The sequence below is a fragment of the Vombatus ursinus genome, unplaced genomic scaffold, assembly GCF_900497805.2.
Source record: "Vombatus ursinus unplaced genomic scaffold, bare-nosed wombat genome assembly UNPS02014770.1, whole genome shotgun sequence".
In the NCBI taxonomy this organism is placed as follows: Eukaryota; Metazoa; Chordata; class Mammalia; order Diprotodontia; family Vombatidae; genus Vombatus; species Vombatus ursinus.
The window spans coordinates 28,090,713-28,118,143 of NW_020954548.1; the positions used below are offsets into that span (position 1 = coordinate 28,090,713).

Sequence of the window (27,431 nt, forward strand, 5' to 3'; positions counted from 1 at the left end):
ATTTTGAGTTCCAAAATTTAAAGTATTCATTTTTAAAATGAATTATCAAATAGCAATTTTTGGAGACATTTAAGTGTGCCTAAACTTTGTGTCCTGTAACTCACAGGTTTGCTCAATCAACAAACATTCACTGTCATGAGGCAAATGCCTTATAAACCTTAAAGTTTATTCTATTATACTATTTCTATTTTTATACTATTATTCTATTTCATATTTTTTAAATGTTATGTTTAATATTTATTAGTGAGATCTTATAATTTTTCCTTTATGATAATGCTTTTTATCAAGTTTCAGAATTAATGCCATGCCATATTGACTTTATGGAATTGAATAGCATGTAATTGTTCTCTATACAAATTCTGTAAGGGGGTACTAATTCTTTAAATGTTTGGAAAAATTTCTCCATGTGTCTGTCTTGTCTAGGAGAGTTCTTTTACAGTTCTTTCCATATTACCTTTGGTTTATTACTTTATTTTTAATTTTTTTGATTTATTTATTTTTAGTTTTCAACATTCACTTCTACAAGATTGTAAGTTCTAAATTTTCTCCCTATGCCTCCCCTCCACCCACCCCAAGACAGCATATATTCTAACTAACCCTTGCCCCAATCTGCTCTGCCTTCTATCATCCCCCATTCTCTTATACCCTTCCTCTTTTATTTTCCTGTAGGGCAGGATAGATTTCTATACCCCATTGCCTGTGTATCTTATTTCCCAGTTACATGGAGAAACAATTTTTAACATTTGTTTTTAAAACTTTGAGTTCCAAATTCTCTCCCTTCCTCCCTCCTTATTCACCCTCGTCAAGAAGGCAAGCAATTTGACATAGGTTATACATGTGTAGTCATGCAAAACACTTCCATGATATTCATGTTGTGAAAGACTAACTATATTTCCCTCCATCCTATCCTGCCCCCCATTTATTCTATTCTCTCCTTTGTCTCTGTCCCTTCTCAAAAATGCTTCTGATTACCCCCTCCCCCAACCTGCCCTCTCTTCTATCACCCCTACCTCTCTTATCCCCTTCCCCTCTACTTTCCTGTAGGGTAAGCTAGATTTCCACACCCAATTGAGTGAGTATGTTATTCCCTCCTTAAGCCAAATCCAATGAGAGTAAAGTTCACTTGTTCCTACTCACCTCCCCCCCTCTTCCCCTCCACTGTAAAAGCTTTTCCTTGTCTCTTTTATGTGAGATAATTTGCCCTAATCTACCTCTCCCTTTCTCCTTCTCCCAGTACGTTCTTCTCTCACCTCTTAATTTTATTTTTTAGATATCATCCCTTCATATTCAGTTCACCCTGTGCCCTCTGTGTGTGTGTGTGTGTGTGCGTGTGTGTGTGTGTATATATATAGAGAGAGAGACTACTGTATACAGACCCCAACTACTCTAATAATGAGAATGTAGGAATGTAAACAATTCAACTTTAATAAGTCCCTTTTGATTTCTCTTTCCTGTTTACCTTTTCATGCTTCTCTTGAGTCTTGTATTTGAAAGTCAGTTTTTCTATTTACCTCTGGCTTCTCAAGAATGCATTAAGCCCCCTCCCCCAATTGATTACACTCAGTTTTGCTGGATAGGTGATTCTTGGTTTTAATCCTAGCTCCTTTGACCTCCAGAATATATTCCAAGCCCTCTGATCCCTTAATGTAGAAGCTGCTAAATCTTGTGTTATCCTGATTGTGTTTCTATAATACTTAAATTATTTCTTTCTGGCTGCTTGAAATATTTTCTCCTTGACCTGGGAGCTCTGGAATTTGGTTATAATATTCCTGGGAGTTTTCCTTTTGGCATCTCTTTCAGGTGATTGGTGGATTCTTTCAGTTTCTATTTTACCTTCTGTTTCTAGAATATTAGGGCAGTTTTCTTTCTTGAAAGATGATGTCTAGGGTCTTTTTAATGGTCATGGCTTTCGGGTAGTCGAATAATTCTTAAATTATGTATCCTGCATCTATTTTCCAGGTCAGTTGCTTTTCCAATGAGAAATTTCACATTGTCTTCTATTTTTTCATTCTTTTGGTTTTGTTTTATAATTTTTTTGATTTCTCATAGCGTCATTAACTTCCATTTGCTCCATTCTAACTTTTTTTTTTTTGCAATTGGGGTTAAATGACTTGCCCAGGGTCACACAGCTAGTAAGTGTCAAGTGTTTGGTCTGAGACCAGATTTGAACTCAGGTCCTCCTGACTTCAAGGCCGGTGCTTTATCCACTGTGCCACCTAGCTGCCCCTACTCCATTCTAATTTTTAAGGACTTATTTTCTTCAGTGAGCTTTTGGACCTCCTTTTCCATTTGGCCAGTTCTGCTTTTTAAGGCATTCTTCTCCTCATTGGTTTTTTGAACCTCTTTCACCATTTGGTCTACTGTATTTTTTAAGGTCTTATTTTCTTCAGTATTTTTTGGGTCTTCTTTAGCAAGCTGTTGACTTGTTTTTCATGATTTTCTTGCATCCCTCTCATTTCTCTTACCAATTTTTCCTCTACTTCTCTTACTTGCTTTTCAAATTCCTTTTTGAGTTCTTCCATGGCCTGACAGCAATTCGTATTTTTCTTGGAGGCTTTGGATGTAGGAGCTTTGATTTTGTTGTCTTCTTCTCTTTGTATGTTTTGATCTTCTTTGTCACCAAAGTAAGATTCTATAGTCTGAGTTTTTTCTGCTGTTTGCTCATGTTCCCAGCCAATTACTTGACTTTTTAACTCTTTGTTAAGGTAGGGGTCTGCTTTCATTGTGGAGGGTATACTGTCCTAAGCTTCAGGGGTTTTGTGCAGCTGTTTTCAGATATACTTCTAGGGACCTGTAAGTTTTTAGTTCTCCCAAGGTGGTATGATCTAAGGAGAGGTGTTTACTATTCTCCTGGCCTGTGCTCTGGTCTGAGTGACCACAAGTACTTTTTTCTGCCCTGGAACTATGAGGAGGATTCCCTCTCCACTGTTACCACAAGCTCTGCTATGCCAGCGCTCCTCCTTACCCTAGGATTGCCAACCAGGACTGCAATACAGATCCAAGCATGGGCAAAGCAACAGAATCCTGCCTTAGTGCCAGCAAAGAGATCCTTGTAATCTCCTTCTCATCAGTTGTTTGATTCCCTTACTGTCTGTGAGTCGAGAGCTCTGGAAGTAGATGCTGCCGCCATCGTCGCCACCCCAGGGCTGTGCCGAGGCCAGTACTGTACCACACTCCTCTTTCACCAAGGTTTGACAGGCCTTTCCACTGACCTTCTGAGTTCTGTTTGGCATTTGGGGGTTAAGAAGTCTGGAAACCACCACAGCTGCCAGTTATTCAGTCCCCTGAGGCCTGCTTTGAGTTTTCTGGGGCTCCATCCTTGCCTGCATGGCCCATATTGAACTGTGTTCCTCTCCCAGCTTGGCACAACAGACCTTTCCTATTGACCATCCAGGTTGTCTTGGGCTGAAAATTTGTTTTGTTCTGTCTTTTTTGGGTTCTGATGCTCTAGAATTTGTATGAAGTCATTTTTTATAGGTGTTGGGAGGAGTTTTCGGGAGAGCTCAAGTGAGTCCCTGCTTTTACTCAGCCATCTTAGCTCTACCTCCATGTAACTTTTTTTTTACTGTTTTTATTTGCAGGTTTAAATTTATTTAGCTTCTCTTTCTCTCAGTATTAATCATTCAGCACTACAAATTTGCCTTGGAAAACTACGTTTCTACTTGCCTTGAAAAGCTACTGGATTTTTATTTATGGTGTTTTAAATATGATGACTTTGCTTTTCTTCTGACCCATGTGGTTCACACGTATGCTTATATTTTAATCATTCCTTTTGTGATCCTCTACAATGTTATCTGAAGATATGATATATTGAGTTTGTGCCTTTAAAAATCTAACATCATCTTATTTTTCTCTGATTACCTGGTTTGCTTTTGTGAGAATTCCATTTATATGCTTGGAAAAATTATGCATTTTTTCATCAACCAATCCAGGAAGCAAACATTATATTAAGCACCTGAATGTGTCAGGAACTGTTCTAGACCCTGGAGATATATAGAAAAAATGAGACAGTCCCTTACCTCAAGGAGTTTAACTCTTCAAGGAAAGAACATGTGCTTATATAAGTAAATACAAAATATATACAAAGTAAACATTATATAATGTGGTGGTGTGGGAGGCACTATCAAGGTAGGAGATAAGTTCATGGCTTCTGAAGTTGTCACTTGAGTTGAGTTTTGAAGGAAGCTAGGGATTCTAAGAAGCAGATCTGGGGAGGGAGCACATTCCAGGCATGAGAATAGCTAGAGCAAAGACATGGAGATAGAAGAAGGAATATTGTGGATGAGGAAAATCAAGTAAGCTGATTTGGCTGGAACATAAAGTGCATGAGGACTAAAGTAATTTTAAGTGTGGAAAGGCAAGCTGGACTCAGGTTATGAAGGGCTTTAATTGACAAATAGAGGAGCTCATATTTTGTTTTCAAAAAAGTATGAAGCCACTGGAGCTTCTTGAGCCATTACATGATTTAAGAATGTCAACCTGGCATCTGTGTGTAGTATGGATTAGATCCAGAAGAGGTTATAGAAACAGGGAACCATATTAGAAGGTTATTGTAATAGTCCAGGTGAGGGATGATGAATGCTGTAACTAGTCTGGGGAACATGTGAATGGGGAGACAGGGAAAGAAATGAGAGGTATGGTAAAAGTAGAATTGAGCAAACTTGGGACTTGACTAAATATGGGATGTGAGGGATAATGAAGAATTGAGAATGACTCCAATGCCTAGACTTGAAAAGTAGTGATACTCTCAATAAAATTCTCTAATTTCTAGGTAAATTAGAAAGAGGGATAAATTTTGGGAGGAAGTTAGTGAGTTCCATTGGTTTCCAGATATATTGATTCAAGAGGTTGTTCATTACACAATTCAAGTCTCTAATTTTTTTTATCTTTTTCTTGACTTACTGGTGTTTTGAAATCTACTATTATTTGATTTTTAATTATTTCATATACTGCTATAAGCATTTTAATGAAGTTTGTGTTTGTTTGGTACATATGAAAGTAGTATTTTTGTTGTTATTTAGTCATTTTTCAGTTGTGTTCAGTGCTTTGTGATCTCATTTGGGGTTTTCTTGGCAAAGATACTAGAGTGGTTTGTCATTTCCTTCTTAGCTCATTTTACAGATGAGAAAACTGAGGCAAAACAGGGTTAAGTGATTTGCCCAGAGTGACACTGCTAGTAAATGTCTGAGGCCCAATTTGAATTCAGGAAGATGAGTCTTCTTGACTTCAGGCTTCGCATTCAATCCACTGTGCCACCTAGCTATCCTTAAATATTTTTACGTTCCTGTTATTTATTGTTACTCTTAGTACATGGAGATGTTTTGTTACTTACATGAGAAAGGAGGTGCTAGGGCTCCCTCACCACACCCCTTATTCCATAGTATATGTTGAAGAATTTACCTTCACCCTCAGATGTGAATGAAACAAAAAGCCATAGCCAGTAATGAGTTAGGTCATTTTAAAGACACAATTCTGGCTACATAGGTAATAGAAAATGGCTATCACCTACCATGTGGTAAGCCAAAACACAGTGTCCATGTATGTGTTAGTCCTCATTGAGTTTTTCTGGAAGCAAATCTTTAGCATCTTCCATGTGAATAGCAATGAGTAAAACTAATGCTATTTGCATATGCAGACCTCCATTGCACAAAGAAAAAGAACAGTTTGTCATTGATTCATTCACTACACAATTATTAGGCACCTGCTATGTGCCAAGCACTGTGATAAGTAATAGGGAGACAAAAGAGCAAAAGACAGACCTTGCCCTCAAGGAGCTTATAGTCTTTTGGGGGAGACAACATACAAATATATACAAAGCAAGCTATATACAGGGATAAATAGGAAATAACAGAGGGAAGGCACTGGAATTAAGAGAGGATAGGGAATGTTTCTTGTAGGTGAGATTTTAGTAGGGGCTTAAAGGAAGCCATGGAAATCAACTATCTTGTTGGAGTGGAAGAGGAAGACCATTCCAGGCATAGGGGCAGCCAGAGAAAGTGCCAAGAGATGAGAGATGGAGTGTCTTGTTCAAGAAATAGCCGGGAGGCCAGTGCCACTGGATTGAAGAGTTCATGTCAGGGAGTAAGGTATAACAATACTGGAAAGGTAGGAGGGACTAAATTATGAAGAGCTTTAAATACCAAACAGAACATTTTGTATTTGTTCCTGGAAGCAATAGGGAGCCACCAAATTTATTGAGTAGAGGGGTGACATGACCAGACCTGAGCTTTAGGGAAATCACTTTAGTGGCCAAATGGAGGATGTTTTGGAGTAGGGAAAGGCTTGAGGAAAGTACACCCACTAGCATGCTATGGCAATAATCCAGGTGTAAAGTGATGAGGGCCTGCACTAGAGTGCTGGCAGTGTCAGAGGAGAGAAGGGGATGTATTCCAAGAGATGTTGCAAAGGTTAAAACAACAGGCCTTGGCACCACTTGAATATGAAGGGGCAAGAAATAGTGAGGAATCCAGGATAACTCCTAGGTTGCAAGTCTGAGGGACTGAGAGGATGGTGTTGCCCTCTATAGTAATAGACAAGGAAGGGGAGAAGGATTTAGAGGGAAAGATAATCCATTTTGGATATACTGAGTTTAAAATGTCTATTGGACATCCAGTTCAAGATGTCTGAAAGGCAGTTGGGGATGTGAGATTGGAGGTCAGCAGAGAGTTTGGAGCAGGATACTTAGATTTGAGAACCGTCAGCATAAAGATGGTAATTAAATCCATGATAGATGATAAGATCACCAAGTAAAGTAGTATGTTTAGAGCCATTTTTACAGGTATTTAGAGGGGTTTGGGGGAGAGCTCAAGCAAGTCACTGCTTTTTAAGTAAAGTAGTATGGAGGGAGAAAAGAAGAGGGGCCCAGGACAGAACCTTGAGGGAAACCTAAGCTTAGAGACTATGATCTGGAGGAAGATCTAGCAGGAGACAAGGAGTGATCAGATAGGTAGGAAGAAAACCAGGAAAGAGTGGTGTCCCAAAAACCTGGAGAGAAGAGAGTATCAAAGAAGAGAGTGTGGTTAGCCATTTTAAAGGGTGCAGAGAGATCAAGGAGAATGAAGATGAAGAAAAGGTCATTAGATCTGGCAACTAAGAAATCATTAATAACTTTGGAGAGAGCAGTTTCAATGGAATAATAAGGTCAGATGCCAGATTGTAAGTAGAGGAGAGAAAGTGAAGGCACCTATTGTAGATGGCATTTTTGTGGAGTTTAAATACAGACAGCAGAGGAGATTTAGGACAGTAGTCAGTGGGGTTGGCAGGATCAAGTGAGAAGGTTTTTTTAAGGACAGGGGAGATATAAGTATGTTTTTGTAGGCAGTAGGAAATGAGCCAGTATATAGGGAAAGATCAAAAATAAGTGGATGAATAGGAATGACAGAAGGGGCAGTCTATTAAAGGACACAGATGCAATAAGATAATTTGAAAAAGTAGCCTTGGAAGGGAGTAAGGCTATCTCATCATGTGAGACAGAGGTAAAGAAAGAAAGAATGGCAGAAAGATTCTGAGTGATAAGAGAAGTGTAGAAAAGAGAGAGCCCACAGCAAATGGACTTTCAGTGAAATATAGGTCTTTCAAGTGTTCTTGATGAAGAGACCAGAGCTGAATAGAAAATTTGACTTTCAAATACAAGACTCAAGAGAAACATGAAGAGGTAAACAGGAAAGAGAAATCATAAGGGACTTATTAAGATTGAACTGTTTACATTCCTGCATGGAAAGATGATATTTGTAACTCATGAGACCTTTGTCAGTATTAGGGTAGTTGGAAGAAAAAAATTATATGTGTATATATTTAGATAGATTGATAGATAGATAGATAGATTGATAGATAGATAGATAGATAGATAGATAGATAGATAGGTAGGTAGATAGAGGGCACAGGGTGAATTGAAGATGAAGGGATGATATCTGCAGAATAAAATTAAGGGTGAGAGAGGATTATATTGGGAGGAGAAAGGGAAAGGTAGAATGGGGTAAATTATCTCACATAAAAGAGACAAGGAAAAGCTTTTACAGTGGAGAGAAAGGGGGGGAGGTGAGAAGGAATGAGTGAACTTTACTCTCATTGAATTTGGCTTAAGGAGAGAATAACATACTCACTCAATTGGGCATGGAAATCTAGCTTACCGTACAGGAAAGTAGAGGGGAAGGGGATAAGAGAGGGAGGGGTGATAGAAGGAAGGGCAGATTAGGGGAGGGGGTAATCAGAAGCATTTTTGAGAAGGGACAGAGACAAAGGAGAGAATAGAATAAATGGGGGGCAGGATAGGATGGAGGGAAATATAGTCTTTCACAACATGAATATCATGGAAGTGTTTTGCATGACTACAAATGTATAACCTATGTCTAATTGCTTGCCTTCTTGATGAGGGTGAGTAAGGAGGGAGGAAGGGAGAGCATTTGGAACTCCAAGTTTTAAAAACAGATGTTAAAAATTGTTTCTCCATGCAACTGAGAAATAAGATACACAGGCAATGGGGTATAGAAATCTAACCTGCTCTACAGGAAAATAGAAGGGGAAGGGGCTAACAGAAGGGGAGTGGTGATAGAAGGGAGGGCAGATTGGGGGAAGGGGTATTCAGAATGCATACTGCCTTGGGGTGGGGGAGGAGAGAGATGAGGAAAAAAATTGGAAGTCAAGATCTTGTGGAAGTGAATTTTAAAACTAAAAATGAATTAATTAATAAAACATTTTTTAAAAAAAGAACAAAGTTAAAAACCAAATAAGATTAACTTGAGACTCAAGCTGTGTTCACACATGAGAAGACAAATTATTTGTACTTATCCTCACATTTCCTGTGCTTTTTTAAAGTATGCTCTTCACAGAGAATAAAATTAATTGATAAATAAAAAAGGGGAATATGAATTGGTCTCAAAAAGTCTTCTTGGAAAAGGTCAAAAAGGATTATAAAAATCAAATAATAGAGATAGAAGAAAAATTGGAAAAAGAAATGGGAGTGATGTGAAAGAATCATGAAAAAAGAGTCAGCAGCTTGGAAAAAGAAAACAACTCCTTAAAAAGTAGAATTGGCCATGAAAAAGGAGGCACAAAAGCTAACTGAAGAAAATAATTTGTTAAAAATATATAATTGGGCAAGTGGAAGGAAATGACTCCATGAGATATCAAGAATCTGTCAACATGGGAAGATGATATTTGTAATCATTGGAAGATGATGTTTCTAACTCATAAGACCTTTCTCATTATTAGAGTAGTTAGAAGGAGTACATATAGACAGAGGGCATAAGTATGAGTTGAATATGAAGGGGTGATATCTAAAAAATAAAATTAAGGCTGAGAGAGGAATCTACTGGGAGAAAGAGAAAGGGAGAGGTAGAATGGGGTAAATTATTTCACATAAAAGAGGCAAGAAAAAGCTTTTACAGTGGAGGGGAAGGAACGGGAGTGAGGGAACCTTACTCTCATCAGAATTGACTCAAAGAGGGAATAACATAAACACTCAATTGAGTGTAGAAATCTATCTTACCCTACAGGAAAGTAGGAGGGGAAGGAGATAAGAGAAGAGGAAGGTGATAGAAGGAAGGGCAGATTGAGGGAGGGGATGGTCAGAAGCAAAACATTTTTTGAGGAAGGACAGGGTGGAAAGAGAGAAAGAATAGAATAATAGGAGGTGGGGGGAAGAGGATGGAGGGAAATACTGCAACTTTGGAAAAAATTTGAAGCAAGATTCTCTGACAAAGACCTCATTTCTCATATAGAGAACTGAGTCAAATTTATAAAAACAAAAGCCATTCCCCAACTGATAAGTGATCAAAAGATATAATCAGTTTTTAGATGAAGTAATGAAAGCTGTCTATAGCCATATTAAAAAAAATTCTAACTCACTATTAGATTGGAGAAGTATAAATTGAAACAATTCTAAGGTACTATCTCATACCTATTAGATTTTCTAATAGGACAGAAAAGGTGAACGATGGATGTTGAAAGGGATGTGGAGAAAAATAAACATTAATGCACTGTCAACAGAATTGTGAATTGATTCAACCATTATGTAGAGCAGTTTGGAATTATGCCCAAAGGGCTACAAAACCATACATGCCCTTTGACCTACTGGTGCCACTGCCAGGTCTGTATTCCAAAAGAGATTAAAAAAAATAAAAGGATATATATGTACAAAAATATTTATAACCACTCTTTTCTGAGGGGTAAAGAATTAGAAATTGAGGAGACACCCATTGATTGGGGAATGGCTGAACAAGTTGTAGTATGTGATTATGATGGAACACTATTGTACTGTAAGAAATGATGCATAGGGTGCTCTCAGAAAAACCTGGAAAGACTTGCATAGACTAATGCAAAGTGAAATATACTATGTACAAAGTAATAGCAGGTAGAGGTATAAAGAAGCAAACAGGAAAGAAAAAAATTGTTATTCTGTAAGATTAAACTGTTTACATTACTGCATGGGAAGATGATACTTGTGACTCTTAAGAACTGTATCTCTATTAGGACAGTTAGAAAGAGTATTCATAGACAGAATGTGTAGGTATAAGTTGATTTTGATGTGATGGAATAAAAAATAATTAAAGGGTGAAAAAGGGTTGTACTTGGAAAAGATGGAAGGGGGAGGCAGACTGGGGTAAATTATATCACGTGAAGAGACACAAAAGACCTATTGCAGTAGAGGGGAAGAAGGGGGCGGTGAACATTGTTTGACCCTTACTCTCATCAGATTTGGCTCAAAGAAGTAATAACATTCACTCACAGTTGGGTATAGATACCTGTCTTACTCTATAGGGAATTAGGAGGGGAAGGGGAAAAGAAAAGGGGAGCACTGTTAGAAAAGAGGGCAGATTGAGGAAGGCAGTGGTCAGAAGCAAAACATTGGTGAGGAGGGACTGAGTGAAAGGAAAGAGAGAAAAATATAAATGGGAAAAATAGGATGGAGGAAAATACACAGTAATCATAACTGTGAATCTGAATGGGATGAATTCTCCCATAAAACAAAGCAAAGAGTAGAGTGGATTAAAAACCAGAATTCTACAATATGTTGTTTGCAAGAAACACATTTGAAGCAGCGACACATACACAGAGTAAAGGTAGAAGGCTGGAGTAGAGTATATTATGCTTCAGCTAAAATAAAAAAAAAAGCAGAAATAGCAATCTTGATCTCAGTCAAAGAAAAAGCAAAAATAGATCTAATTAAAAGAGAGGAGGAAGGAACCGACATCTTGCTAAAAGGTACCATAGACAATGAAGTAATATAAATATTAAAACATGTGTACCAAATAGTATTTAGCATCCAAATTCCTAAAGGAGAAGTTAAATGAATTAGAGTAGGAAATAGTAAAACTATTCTAGTGGAGGACTTCAACCTTCCTCTCTCAGAACTAGATAAATCTTATCACAAAATAAACAAGAAAGAAGTTAAGGAGGTGAATAGAATTTTAGAAAAGTTAGATGTGATAGACCTCTGGAGAAAATTGAATGGGGGTAGAAAGGAATATACCTTTTTCTCAGAGGTATGTGGAACCTACACAAAAATGACCATGTTTTAGGACATAAAAACTTCATAATCAAATGCAGAAAATCAGAAATATTAAATGCATTCTTTTCAGATAATGATGCAATAAAAATTACATTTAATAAAAGGCTATGAAAAGATAGATTAAAAACTGATTGGAAACATCATCTAATCCTAAAGAACGAGTGAAACAAAAGATCATAAAAACAATAATTTCACTAAAGAGAATGACAATAATGAGGCAATATACCAAAATTTATGGAATGCAGCCAAAGCAATACTTAGGGGAAATTTTATATCTCTAAATGCTTACGTGAATAAAATAGAGAAAGAGGATATCAATGAATTGGGCGTGCAACTAAAAAAGCTAGGAAAAGAATGAATTAAAAATCCCCAGTTAAACACCAAATTGGAAATCCTGAAAATCAAAGGAGAGAGTAATGCGATTGAAAGTAAGAAAACTATTGAACTAATAAATAAAACTAAGAGCTGGTTTTTTTTGGGGGGGGAGAACAATGAAATAGATAAACCTTTGGTTAATTTGATTAAAAAAAAGAAGAAAACTAAATCACCAGTATCAAAAATGAAAAGGGTGAATTCACCACCAACGAAGAGGAAATTAAATCAGTAATTTGGAGCTATTCTGCCCAATTATATGCCAATAAATCTAACAATCTAAGTGAAATAGATGAATATTTACAAAAATATGAATTACTTAGATTGACAGAAGAGGAAATAGAATACTTAACCCATTTTAGAAAAAAAGAAATTGGAGGGGCAGCTAGGTGGTGCAGTGGATAGAGCGCCAGCCCTAAAGTCAGGAGGACCTGAGTTCAAATCTTTTTGTGGTGACAAAGAATTGGAAATTGAAGAGATGCCCATCAATTGGGGAATGGCTAAACAAGTTGTGGTATATGAATATAATGAAATACTACTGTGCTACAAGAAATAATGAGCAGGTGGATTTCAGAAAAACCTGAAAAGACTTAAATGAACTGATGCTCAGTGAAGTGAGCAGAACCAGGAGAACATTGTTCACAGTAAAAGTAACATTGTGTGATGATCAACTATGATTCACTTAGCTCTTCTCAGCAATACAATGATCCAAGACAAGTCCAAAAGACTCATGATGGAAAATACTACCCACATCTGGAGAAAGAACTAATGGATTCTAAATGCAGATCAAAGCATAGTATTTTTACTTTTTTTGTTTTTTTCTTCTCATGGTTTTTTCCTTTTTCTCTGTTTCTTTTTTCACAACATGACTGATATGGAAATATGTTTTACATGATTGCACATGTATAACCTATATCAGATTGCATGCCATCTTGGGGCAGGGGAGGAAAGGGAGAGAGGGAGAAAAAATTGGAACTCAAAATCTTTCAAATATGCAAGTTGAAAATTATATGTAATTGGAAAAAATAAAATGCTGTTAGTAAAAGAAAAAAAAGAAATGAGGGAGTGAGTTTTGTCATATGCTTAAAAGCTAAAAGAAACATTTTATCATACATTTGGTCAATCACTTATTGCAGTACTGGTGATATTATTTTTTTTCTTTTTTTAATTTTTAATTTTTTTATTTTTAACATGTGTTTTTAAAACTTTGGGTTACAAATTTTCTCCCTTCCTTCCTCCCCACCCACCCTCATTGAATAAGCAAGCATCTCGGTACAGGTTATAGATGTGCAGTCATGCAAAACACTTCCATAGTAGTTCTGCTGTGAAAAACTAAGTATATTTCCCTTCATCCTATTCTACCCCCCATTTATTCTATTCTCTCTTTTGACCCCGTCCCTCCTAAGAAGTGTTTGCTTTTGATTATTCCTTCCCCCAATCTGCTCTCCCCTCTATCAACCTCCCACTCTCTTGTCCCCTTCCCCCCTTATTTTCCTATAGGGTAAGATAGATTTCTGTACCCCATTGTGTACGTTATTCCCTCCTTAAGTCAAATCCTATGAGAATAAAATTCACTCATTCCCTCTCATCTTCTCCCATTTCCCCTCCATTGTAAAAGCCTCTTCTTGTCTGTTTCATGTGAGATATTTTACGTCATTCTACTTCTCCCTTTCTCCTTCTCCCAGTATAATCCTCTCTCACCCCTTAATTTTATTTTCCAGATGTCACCCCTTCATCTTCAACTCACCCTGTGCCCTCTATCTATCTATCTATCTATCTATCTATCTATCTATCTATCTATACATACATATAATTTTTCCCTCTCACTACCCTAATACTGACAATGGACTCATGAGTTACAAATATCATCTTTCCCTGCAGGAATGTAAATAGTTCAACCTTAATAACTCTCTTATGATTTCTCTTTCCTGTTTACCTCTTCCATGTTTCACTTGAGTCTTGTATTTGAAGGTCAAATCTGAATTTTCTCGTCTAAGTTGGACGATGTAATATGATCTTTTAAGGAAAGCTAGTTGTTATTGGCTGCTTACTCTGTTGTAAAATTCTTTAGAAATATAAGAATTGTATGTGGTCACTCTGCTTGCTTTTTCCACAGACTTTTATGATGGGGAAAAAGAGAAAAGAAGTCATTAGAAACCTGAATCTGAACTTGTATGAGGGGCAAATCACTGTTCTTCTAGGACATAATGGAGCAGGGAAGACTACTACCATATCCATACTCATAGGTATGCATTCACAAACAGTCCATTTGAGAAGATCGATAACTTTGGACAAGAATTCACATTTTTAGAATCTAAAGAAAATTGTTCCTAAGCACCACATGATCATGCCTTCTCCTTCTTTCTATCAATTGGGTTGTTTCCATTTCAGCGTTTATCAAATGTAGAAAGAATGTTGACTATAGAATCAGATGACATGAATTCAAATCCTGCTTTCGCATTTTCTATGGTGTGACCTTGATAATTTCTTGAAAGATGATGTTTAAGCTCTTTTTTTTTTCATCATGGCTTTCAGGTAGTTTATTTATTTATTTGTTTTTTGGGTTTTTTTTTGCTTTTTGGTGAGACAATTGGAATTAAGTGACGTGCCCATGGTCACATAGCTAGTAAGTATCAAGTGTCTGAAGCTAGATTTGAACTCAGGTCCTCCTGACTGCAAGGCCAGAGCTCTATCCACTGTGCCGCCTAGCTGCCCCTAGTCCATTTATTTTTAAATTATCTCTCCTGGATCTATTTTCTAGGTCATTTGCTTTTCCAATGAGATATTTCATGTTGTCTTCTATTTTTTTCATTATTTTGGTTATAATTTCTTGATTTCTTATAGAGTCATTAGCTTCCATTTGCTCCATACTAAAATTTTTTTGGGTGAAGCAATTGGGGTTAAGTGACTTGCCCAGGAACACACCGTGAATGAGTGTTATATGTCTAAGTCTGGATTTGAACTCAGGACCTCCTGACTCCAGGGCTGGTGCTCTATCCACTGTACCACCTAGCTGCCCCCATGCTAATTTTTAAGGAATTATTATCTTCAATTAGCTTTGGGACTTCCTTTTCCATTTGGCCAATTCTGCTTTTTAAGCAGAATTCTTCTCTTCATTGGCTTTTTGGACCTCTTTTGCCATTTGGTCTACTGTATTTCTTAAGGTGTTATTTTCTTCAGTATTTTTTTGGGTCTCCTTTAGCAAGCTGTTGACTTCTTTTTCATGATTTTCTTGCATCCCTCTCATTTCTCTTCCCAGTTTTTTGTCTACTTCTCTTATTTACTTTTCAAATTCCTTTTTGAGCTCTTCCATGGCCTGAGAGCAATTCATATTTTTCTTGGAGGCTTTGGATATAGGAGCTTTGACTTTGTTGTCTTCTTCTTGTTGTATGTTTTGATCTTCTTTGTCACCAAAGTAAGATTCTGTAGTCTGAGTTTGTTCTGATGTTTGCTCATGTTCCCAGCCAATTACTTAACTTTTTAACTCTTTGTTAAGGTAGGACTCTGCTTCTAGTGTGGAGGGTGTACTGTCCCAAGTGTCAGGGGTTTTATGCATCTGTTTTCAGAGATACTTCTTTTCCAAAGTGGTATGATCAAAGGAGAGGTGTTTACTCCTTTCCTGGCCTGGGCTCTGGTCTATGAGTGACCATAAGCACTCTTTTCTGCCTTGGAACTGTGAGGAGGATTCCCTCTCCACTGCTACCACAAGTTCCACCACACTAGCACTCCTCCTTGCCCCAGGACTGCAACCCAGATCCAAACACAGGCAAAGCAAGAGAATCCTGCCTCAGTGCCAGCAAAGAGATCCCTGAAATCCCTCTCTGATCAGCCACTTGATCCCCCCCACTGTCTCTGGGCCAACAGAGTAACCACAGCCATCGTACCCGGGCTGCGTCAGGGCTGGGGCCGGACCACACTCCTCTCTCACCTAGACCTTTCCCACTGACTCTCTAAGTTGTCTTTGGCATTTGTGGCTTGAGAGGTCTGGAAACCACCATAGCTGCAAGTGATTCAATCCCCTGAGACCGTCTCTTGGTTTGCCAGGGCCCCGTCTTTCCTGGCACAGCCCACACTGAGCTGTGCTCCTCTCCTAGCCCCTTGCAACAGACCTTTCCCATCAACTATCCAGATTGTCTTGGTCTGGAAATTTGTTTTACTGTCTTTTTGTGGTTCTGCTACTTTAGAATTTGTTTAGAGTAATTTTTCAACAGGTATTTGGAGAAATTTGGGAGAGCACTCAAGCAAGTCACTGTTTTTACTGAACCGTCTTATGCCTACAGTGTGATGTTGGACAAGTCATTTAATCTTCTTTCTAGCTTGGGGAAAAATTGAATATTTATGGGTTCTTAATAGAAATTTATTATATAGAATTTTGACAGGATTTTACATTGTGGTCCCCCATATAATGCTTAGGCATGGTATGTATTGATTTTTTTTTTGTGAGGCAGTTGGGGTTAAATGACGTGCCCAGGGTCACACAGCTAGTAAATGTCAAGTGTCTGGTCTGAGGGGGCATGATATATATATTAATGAGACTTCATCATAGGCATTATCATTCAGATAAACTCTGACAGGTATCCCCTTAAATGACCTACCAGTTATTTGTAGACAAACCTTTTTTCTCCATCTTGAATCTTTCCCCTATCACTTTTTTGTCTTTTCTGGGCCTTCACCTACTGGAGAAGTTGCCAGTCTGCCTCTCCGTAGGTGTTGTTTCCTCTGATGGCTGAGGGCCCTGGGCTAGAAGTACTATTTCCAAGGCTATTAGTTTAGGGCCCTAGGTTGTCTGTCTTAGAAGATGGTTATCATGATGTTAGTAGTGGTTTGACTCCACTTGCCTAGTATTTGCTGCCTCTTGTCACTCCTTCAGGGTGCCTTACTGTTTAAGATGGGCTGGTTTGCCCTCCCTGCTTGTTGCAATTGGTAGGGATGGTTGGTCCCTTTTCCATATGATGATATCTGCAAGGACTGTGGTAGAAGCAGGACCAGTAGTCTAGGCGATCTTTCCACTTGTCTCTATGTGACTTTTGGTGTCATTTGGTCAGCAGTGGTTTCCTGTAATGATAAAGAAGGTGAATGGTTTCTCTACAATGATTTCTTCCCTTAGTGATAGCTGTGGGGGATGGGATGGAAACATGTCAAAGAACCACCCAATATGATCATTTTACTATATGTTCTCCTTTTCAATACTATATTATTATTCCAGATTATGTGAACAAGAAGAGGGAGGATGATATTTTCTCTGATTCCTCAGTACCTCTCAAACCTCTCAAAAACAAAAATCATGCCCCAAAGATAAAGCAACTTCAGCTATCTCCAAGGTCTAGGAGCTTCAGCTTCCGAAAGGTTAAAAAAAAACCCCATGAACTGAAGCTCATTGACTTTGAGCTCACTTAGCTCCTTTCTACCACCTCCTACAATACTGGTAGTGAGGCTAACTAGCAGGTCCAATGACATGACACAAGCTTACAAAAAAACCCATACCTACTACCTAGTTCCCCCTCCATCTTTGTAGTGCTATGGAGACATTGGTTCCAGGCCAGGGAAATGTGTCTTGGCGATGACAGAGAGTCACTATGGCTATAGCCCTTGAAGAGAAAAAGCCTTTTGAAGGCCACAATTCCATAGTACCAGCACTACAAACCTTGAAACTGCCAGTGCCAGATGAAAGAACTAAGACATTGAGGGAGAGCCACTGGGACAGGACATTGTGTGTATGGGGGCTATGAGGGAGAGCTGTGCAACACTCTAGTTTGAGGGAAAGAGCGCAGCATCGAATTTTGGGCCAGTTCTGACAACCCAAAAAGTCAGTTGGGACAGAGACCTAGGCTGGTAAACTTTAAATTACCCAGCATGGGAGGAGGATGTGCCATTTTTGAGATCCAGGTCTCAAAAAAACCACAGAGCGGACAGAATTGGAACGTGAAGGGGGGCAGGGAGGAGACTGAAATTACCAAAGATTTGAGGATAAAGAAACTCAAAGGCCTTGAACATGAACATATAAAACAATAGGGAAAACAGTAACCACAGAAGAAAATATACCTCCAGATCTAGTAAATGAGTTCAGGCATTCATAATTAAATACTGCAAAACAAAGGAAAATCATTCAAGTCTTGATGAGACAGAGGACCCTCTGGAATGTGAGGAGAGCATGGAATGACCACACACCATTCCTGAGTGATTAAAAAGAGCTGTTTTTTAAAAAGAGATGGTTGAAAAGCAATGTCAAGCCTCACTAAAGAAACAAAAGAGAAAGCAATAGTTTGAAAATACAAATATTACAAATGTAAACATAAATGAAAGATAATCTAGAAGAAGAAAAGCAAAACACAAGATTGAAAGAAACATGATCACTATACAAGCAAAATATACTGATCTCAAACGATGTGTAGAGACAACCTAAGGATCATAGGTCTCCTAGGAAAACATAAGGCAAAAATCCTTAACACCATGATGAAGGGAATAGTAGAAGAGAACTGCTCAAAACTTTTGAACATACAAAAAGAAATACCAATGGAAAGAGTTCATGAGATTGTCTCCAGAAAAAAAAATCCCAAAGATGCAAACTCTAAGCTCCATAGTGGTTAAATTTAACAATTCAATTAAGAAACAAGAAGTTCAGGGGGTGGAGCCAAGATGGTGAAGTAAAAGCAGTGACTTGCTTGAGCTCTTCCCCAAATCCCTCCAAATACCTATAAAAAAATTGGCTCTAAACAAATTCTAAAGCAGCAGAACCCACAAAAAGACAGAGTGAAACAAATTTTCAGCCCAAGATAACCTGGATGGTTGATCAGAAAGGTATATCATGCCGGGAAGGGAAAGAAACACAGTTTGGCATGGGTGTGCAGGCTGCAGCGACCCTGGAGCAGGCCACAGAGGACTGAATCGCAGGCAGCTGTGGCAGTTGCCAGACTTCTCAACCCATGAACGCCAAAGACAACTTAGAAGGTCAGTGGGAAAAGTCTATTTCTGTGGTGGTTAGAGAGAAGCATGGTGGGGTTCCAGCGTCAGGCCCCAAACTCAGCCCCGGAGCGGCAGCTGCCTCCTGAGCTTCTGGCTCACAGACTGAGGGGAAGTCAAGTAGCTGATCAGAGGGGAATTTCAGGGATCTCTCTGCTGGTACAGGATTCTCTTGCTTTGCATGTGCTTGGATCTGGGTCACAGTTCTGGGTGGTGGTCCTGGGGCGAGGAGGAGCGCTGGTGTGGTGGAGCTTGTAGTGGCTGTGGAGAGGAAATCCTCCTCACAGTTCCAAAACAGAAAAGAGTGCTTGTGGTCACTCATAGACCAGAGCATAGGCCAGGAAAGGAGTGAATACCTTGCCCTTGATCATACCACCTTGGAAGAAATGAAAATTTATAGGTACCTAGAAGTATCTCTCAAAACAGCTGTACAAACCCCTGAAGCTTGGGACAGTACATTTTCCACACTGGAAACAGACCCCTACCTTAACAAAGAGTTTATAACTCAAGTAATTGGCCGGGCTCACGAGTGAGCAACTCCAAGAGTCTGACTATACTATCTTACGTTAGTGACAAAGAAGATCAAAACACACAATCAGAAGAAGACAATGAAGCCAAAGCTCCTATATCCAAAGCCTCCAAGAAAAATATGAATTGGTCCCAGGCCATGGAAGAGCTCAAAAAGGATTTTGAGAAGCAAGTAAGAGAAGTAGAGGAAAAACTGAGAGTGATGCTAAAGGACACCCAAAAAAATACTGAAGAAAATAACACCTTAAAAAATAGCCTAATCCAAATGGCAAAAGAGGTCCAAAAAACCAGTGAGGAGAAGAATGCCCTAAAAAGCAAAATTGGCTGAATGGAAAAGGAAGTCCAAAAGCTTACTGAAGAAAATACTTCCTTAAAAATTAGAATGGAGGCTCTCAGCCCCCTCCACATGTCTCAGTCATGGCCCCGCTGCTGCTTCCCCTACTAGTACACCCCACAGCCCAGGCCCTGTGCCCCTCCACCTTCCCAACACTGCACCCCGCCATGGCCACTGCCACCCGCACCTTCGGAAGCCTCCTGGGAGTAGGAATCGCCAGTGGGCTAGGACCCGCATGCCCCCACCTCCTGCAGCAGCTCCAGAGTGCCCTGGGCCTGTGCTCATGCACATGCGGGGGTGCTCCACACCGAGGGCGACAAGGCCTTTGCCGAATTCCTGATGGAAGAAATTAAAGAAGAGAGGAAAATTCAGAAACCAAATCCCTCCCCAAGATGTCCGGGGATTGGGTGTGCAAGGGACAGAAGCCAAGTTAGTCCAGAGATTAGCTGGTGAGAGGATCACAGTCACATTCAATATTAACAACCATATCCCACCGACGTTTGATGACGAACCACCAGAGGGACAGAAGGCCCATGAACAGCAAGAGCCTGAACTTACATCAACCCCAAACTTCATGGTGGAAGTTGTGAAGGATGATACCAAGAAGGCCCTTGTGTTGGACTGCCACTATCCAGAGGACAAGGTTGGACAGGAGGAAGAGGATGAGAGTGACATTTTCTCCATCCAGGAAGTTAGCTTTCAGCCCTCCAACTAATCCGACTAGAAGGATACAAGCTACATGATCAACACAGATTCCCTGGACTGGGCCCTGTATGACCACTTGATGGACTTCCTAGCTGACCAAGGGGTGGACAATACATTTGCAGATGAACTGATCGAGCTCAGCACAGCCTTAGAAGACCAGGAGTACATCAGCTTTCTGGAAGATCTGCAAGAGTTTGTCAGGTGTCAGTAAGGGAGGCCTGAGGCTGTGAGACCTTGCCCTTCAAAGAGAACAGTTATGTAGAAGCTGTCGTGGAGAAAGTGTGGTAAAATGCTGTCAGACATAAATTATGTTCCCTAACCCTTTTATTTCCTTGCTTCACCAGCGTTTTTGTACAGCACCACATAATGATGAGAAATAAAACTCTTGGACCCCTAAAAAAAAAATTAGAATGGAGCAATTGGAAGCTAGAAACAATTTGAGAAATCGAGGCACTATAACACTAATCCAAAAGAATGAAAAAAATAGAAGAGAATGTGAAATATCTCATTGGAAAAACAACTGACCTGGAAAATAGATCCAGGAGAGAAAATTTAAAAACTATTGGACTATCTGAAAGCCATGATCCAAAAAAGAGCCTAGACATCATCTTTCAAGAAATTATCAAGGAAAACTGCCCTGATATTTTAGAACCAGAGTGCAGAATAGGAATTGAAATAATCCATTGATCACCTCCTGAAAGAGATCCCCAAAGGAAAACTCCTAGGAATATTGTAGCCAAATTCCAGAATTCCCAGGTCAAGGAGAAAAATTGCAAGCAGCCAGAAAAAAACAATTCAAGTATTGTGGAAACACAATCAGGATAACACAAGATTTAGCTGCTTCTACATTAAGGGACCACAGGGCATGGAATATAATATTTCAGAGGGCAAAGGAGATAGGACTACAACCAAGAATCACCTACCCAGCAAAACTGAGTATAATCCTTCAGGGGGAAAAATGGTCATTCAATGAAATAAGGGACTTTTAAGCATTTCTGAGGAAAAGACCAGAACTGAATATAAAATTTGACCTTCAAATACGAGACTCAAGTGAAACATGGAAGAGATAAACGGGAAAGAGAAATCATAAGAGACTTATTAAGCTTGAACTGTTTACATTCCTGCAGGAAAAGATGATATTTGTAACTCATGAGTCCTTTGTCAGTAGGAGTACCTGAGTTCAAGTGTTGCCTCAGACCAAACACTTAACACTAGCTGTGTGACCCTGGGCAAGTCACTTAACCCCAATTGCCTAAAAAAAAAAAAAGAACAGTTAGTATCCATATTTCAAAATTATTCTCAAAATGATAGGAAGTAGGACCAAGCTGGCAGAGTAGAGGGAGCATTTTAGCCAAATTCTCCCAGCATTCCCTTCAAAGCAACTTTAAATAAGTTATAAATAAAAGATATGATAATGATGAAACCCATTAAATAACTATTAAATAAAAAATCAGAATTCTGGAGTGGTAGAGCAACAAACAGTTAAGGTGAGACATTTTTCCAGCCCAAGATAACTTGGGAGGTTGGAAGGAGAGGTCTCTGACACTGGAATAGGGGCTGGACTGGGAAGACAGCACCAGCTGTGGACCTTAGAGACAAGAGTAGTAGCAGCAGTAGCAACAACAGTTTTGGGAACTCCCACCCAGAGAAGGTAAGAGGATTGGATGATTGGTTAGAAACAGATTACGGGGGACCTCCGTGCTGTCACTGGATGCAGAACTGGACACAGTTTGGCAACTCCATTGGCCATAAGCTAGTTCTAGGAGGCAGTTCCAAAGTAGAGAGGAGGTCTCGTGCTTGTGGTTGCAAGGGAGCAGTACCCCTACTTGGGTAAAGACCAAGAGAGCAGTGACCACACCTCTCCCCAGATCATATCACCTTGGAGGCACTGAAAACTTACAGATATTTCCAATTCTACCCCCAAACCAGCTGTGAAAACAGCAGGGTGAAAAATTGCTTGAAGCTTGTGCCAGTGACCCTCTACTACCCACCCCCCATGCTGTATGAGCAGAACCTAACACTAAGAAAAAGTTTAAAGTCAAGAAAAAAGATGAAAAAATAAACAAACAACATAAAAGGACCATTAAAGGCTACTGTGGTGACAGGGAAGCTCAAGGCACAAAGAGAATGAGAATGTTGTAGAGAACATCTACAAGCAAAGCCTCAAAACAAAATGCAAATTGGACACAAGCCCAACAAAAATTCCTGGAAGAGATAAAAAGAAAGAGATTGAAAACAAAGAAATTATTTTTAAAATCAAGTAAAGAGTGGTAAAGGAAAGATTAGGGAAATGTGAGAGCAATGCAAGAAAATTATAAAAAGAAAATTAACATCTTGGTAAAAGAGGCACCAAAAAATGTTGGAGAAAGCCCACCTTAAAAAATAGAATTGGCCAAATGGTAAAAAAAGATACAAAATCTCACTGAAGAAAAGAACTCAAAAAAGCATAACTGGTTAAATGATAAGTGGTACAAAATTTCATTGATGAAAATAGCTCCTTAAAAAGCAAAATTGGCGGGGCAACTAGGTGGTGCAGTAGATAGAGCTCCAGCCTTGTAGTCAGGAGGACCCGAGTTCAAATCTGACCTCAGACACTTGACAGTAGCTGAGTGACCCTGGGCAAGTCACTTAACCCCAGTTGCCTTACCAAAAAAAAAAAAAAAAAAGGGCAAAATTGTCCAAATGAAAAAAAATTTACAAAACTCCACTGAAGAAAATAATGCCTTAAAAATTAGAATTGGGCAAGTGGAAACCAATGGCTTCATGAGCCATCAAAAAACAATTTTTAAAAAGTCAAAAGATTGAAAAAATAGAAGAAAACAGAAAAGATCTCATCAGAAAAATAACTGACCCAGAAAACAGATTGAGGAACAATAACTTAGGATTATTGGACTGTCTGAAATCCATGATCAAAAAAATCCAATTTGCAGACTTACAGATCAAAGAGAAAATTTTATAAGCAGACAGAAAAAAACCAGTCTAATACCATAAAGCCACAGTCAGGATAACATAATATTTAACAGCAACCACAACAAAGGAGCTATTTTCATCAATGAAATTTTGTACCACTTATCATTTAACCAGTTATGCTTTTTTGAGTTCTTTTCCTCAGTGAGATTTTGTATCTTTTTTACCATTTGGCCAATTCTATTTTTTAAGGTGGCTTTTTCCAGCATTTTTTGGTGCTTCTTTTACCAAGATGTTAATTTTCTTTTCATAATTGTCTTGCATTGCTCTCATATTTCCCTAATCTTGGAATATGATATTCTGGATGGCAAAGGAAGTAGGATTGCAACCAAGAATAACCTACTCAGTGAAGCTGAATATAATCCTTCAGGAGGAAAAATAGTCATTTAATGAAATAGATTATTTTTAAGCATTCCTGATGAAAGCCCAGAGGTTAATAGACATTCTGACATTCAAACAAAAGCCTCAAGAGAAGTATAAAAAGGTAAACATGAAAGAGAAATCATAAGAGACTTAATAAGGTAAAACTTTTGACATTACTAATTGGGAAGATTTTATATACGTATATATTACATATATATATATATAAAATCTTCAAAGAATTTTGTCACTATTAGGGCAGTTAGGAGTTTACATAGACAGCACATGTATGAGTCAACTATATTGGGATTGTCTCAAAAAAATGGAAAGGTGAGAAAGAGGAATGAATTAGGAGAAGGGAAAGGAAAGGAAGAACGGGAGAGATTATCTCATAAAAAGGTATACAATAAAGAGTATTTGCTGTGGAGAGGAAAATGAGTGTTAGAACTTAGCAACACTTGTACCTAACTCATCTGAACTGGTTCATATAGGAAGGACTATATATGTTTGTGCATATACACATGTTTATATTCAGTTGGTTATAGAAGTCTTTCTTACCCAACAGGGAAGTAGGAGCAGAAGGGGATAAGAGAAAGGGGGGAGGGATGATAAGAGGGAGGGTGAATTAAGGGAGGCAGTGGTCAGAAGCAAAATAGGCTTTTGAGAAGGAACAGGGTAAAAATAGAGGATAAACAGAAGAAAATAGGATGGAGGGGAAATGCATAGTAATCATAACTGTGAATGAGATAAACTCACCCATAAAATGGAAGAGGATAGCAGAATGGATTAGAAACCAGAACCCAACAATATGTTGTTCACACACTTGAAACAAATAGATAAACACAGAGTAAGGGACTGGAACCAAATCTATTATGCTTCAGCTACAGCAAAAAAGACAGAGGTAGCAGTCATGATCTCAGACAAAACAAAAACAAAATTAGAACTAATTGAAGGAGATAATTTTTAACATTTTAAAAGGTATCATAGACAATGAAGTGATGTCAATACTAAATATATACACACTAAATGTCACAGTATCCAGATTTTTAAAGGAAAAGTTAAATGAATTGCAGGAGAAAATGGTAGATAAATCTAACCATAAAATAAATAGCAAAGTTAAGGAGATGAATAGAGTTTTAGGAAAGTTAGATGTGATAGATCTATGGCAAAAATTGAATGGGAGTAGAAAAGAGTGTACTTTTTTTTTAGGAGTATACATTTTCTCAGTGGTACCTGGAACCTTCACAAAAAATCTAACATTTATTAGGGCATAAAAACTTCACAAACAAATGCAGAAAAGCAAAAATATTAAATGCACCAATAAAAATACATTCAATAAAGGGCCTTAGAAGTATAGATTAAAAAGTAATTGGAAACTGAATAATCTAATCCTAAAGAATGAAGTGGGTCAGAGGACAAATCATAGAAATAATCAACAATTTCATTAAAGACAATGACAACAATGAGATACATACCAAAATTTGTGGAATGCAGCCAAAGCAGTACTTAGAGGAAACTTTATGTTTCTAATCTCTTAAATCAATAAAAAAGAGAAAGAAGCAGATCAATGAATTGGGCATGCAACTAAAACTAGAAAAAGAACAATTTTTAAATCCCCAATTAACCACCAAAATAGAAATCCTGAAAGTCAAAGGAGAGTCAATATAATCAAAATGACAATTCTATTTAATTTACTTATTTAGTGCCATGCCAATCAAACTATTAGAGTTATTTTGTAGAATTAGAAAAAATCATAACAAAATTCATTTGGAAGAGCAAAAGGTTAAAATATAAAGGAAAACAATGAAAACAAAGTGAAGGAATGTATCTCAACAGTATCAAATTTCAAACTTTATTACAAAGTTATAATCATCAAAACAATCTAGTACTGGCTAAGGAATAGAATGGTAGATCAGTGGAATACATTTAGGTACACAATATACAGTAATGAATGGCCATAATAATCTAGTGCTTAATAAAGCCAAAGATCTAAACTTTGGGAACCAGAACTCACTATTGGGAGGAAAAAAAACTGCTAGGAAAACTGGAAAGCAGTCTGGCTGAAACTAGGCACAGACCAATGTTTCATACCATATGCCAAGATAAGGTCAGTATGGGGTCATGATATAGACATAAAGGACGATATCATAGGAAAATTAAGAGAGCATAGAAAATTTTACCTATGAGAGCTACAGATGAGGGAAGAGTTTACGATCAAACAAGAGATAGAATGGATCATAGGAGATAAAATGGATGATTTTGATTCCATGAAATTTAATAGGTTTTTCACAATTTGAAAAATTAGAAACCCAATAAATAAATCTAAAATAAGCACAAAAGAAGAGATATTAAAAATTAAAGGGGAAATAAAAAAATTGAAAACCAAGAAACTCCCATAGAAATGATAAAACTAAAAGCTAGTTCTTTGAAAAAACTAATTGATAAATCCTTAGCTAATCTGATTAAAAAGAGAACAGAAAGTCAAATAAATAAAATAGCAAGTGAGCAAGTTGAAATTGCACTAAAACCAGAAGAAATAATAAAAATGATTAGAACCTATCATGCACAGTTATAAGCTTTAAAAAATAGAAAACAAAAGAGACATACCTTCAAAAATATAAAATACACAAACTATCAGATCAACAGAAAGAAGGGTTAAATTAGTCTCAGAAAGAGATAGATCTAGCTGTAAAGGATCTTTGAAAGGAAAAAGATACTCCCTAGTCCTGATGGATTCATGAGAGAGTCCTATCAAACTTTTAAAGAATACGTAGTGCCCATACTTCAAAAATTGAGAAAGCACTCCACCAGAATCCTTTTATGAGATAGAATCTTCATACCTAAACCAGGGAAAGATAGAACATAGAAGGAAAATCATAGACCTATATCATTAATAAATATTAACATAAAATTTTTTCCCAACAAACTTAATTTTTATTTATTTTTTGTTTTCAACATTTACTTCCACAAGATTTTGAGTTCCAATTTTCACCCCATCTCACCCCTCCCCCCACCCCAAGATGGCATGCATTCTAAATACCCCTTCCCCTAGTCTGCCTTCCCTTCTATCTCTCCCCCCCCTTCTCTTATCCCTTTCCCCTTCAATTTTCCTGTAGGACAGGATGGATTTCTGTACCCCATTTCCTGTATTTATTTCCCAGTTGCATGTGAAAACATTTTTTTTAAACATGTGTTTTTAAAACTTTGGGTTCCAAATTTTCTCCCTTCCTCCCTCACCACCCACCCTCATTGATAAGGCAAGCAACTAAATATAGGTTATATGTGTACAGTTATGCAAAACACTTCCATAGTAGACATGCTGTGAAAAACTAACTCTATTTCCCTTAATCCTACCCCGCCCACCCATTTATTCTATTCTTTCTTTTGACCCTGACCCTCCTCAGAAGTATTTGCTTCTGATTACTCCCTTTCCCAATCTGCCCTCCTCTCTATCATTCTCCTACTCTCTTGTCCCCTTCTCCCCCTATTTTCCTGTAGGGTAAGACAGATTTCTACACCCATTTGAGTGTGTATGTTACTCCCTCCTTAAGTCAAATCCTATGAGAATAAGATTCACTCATTCCCTCTCACCTTCCCCCATTTCCCCTCCACTGTAAGAGCCTTTTCTTTTCTTTTCTGTTTGGATTTTTTTTTTGTGGGATAATTTACCCTGTTCTACCTCTCCCTTTCTCCTTC

The 27,431-nt window shown here is 38.2% G+C and overlaps 1 protein-coding gene and 1 pseudogene across 1 annotated transcript in view; both read left to right on the forward strand.

The window, feature by feature from the left end:
* The window catches only part of LOC114043852 (ATP-binding cassette sub-family A member 3-like), a 146,166-nt gene that overhangs the window by 56,166 nt on the left and 62,569 nt on the right, over positions 1–27,431 (forward strand). The window contains 1 exon segment of the mRNA XM_027863075.1: positions 13,998–14,127. Within this exon segment, the coding sequence (XP_027718876.1) occupies positions 13,998–14,127 (130 nt within the window).
* LOC114043923 lies at positions 19,787–20,619 on the forward strand (annotated as a pseudogene).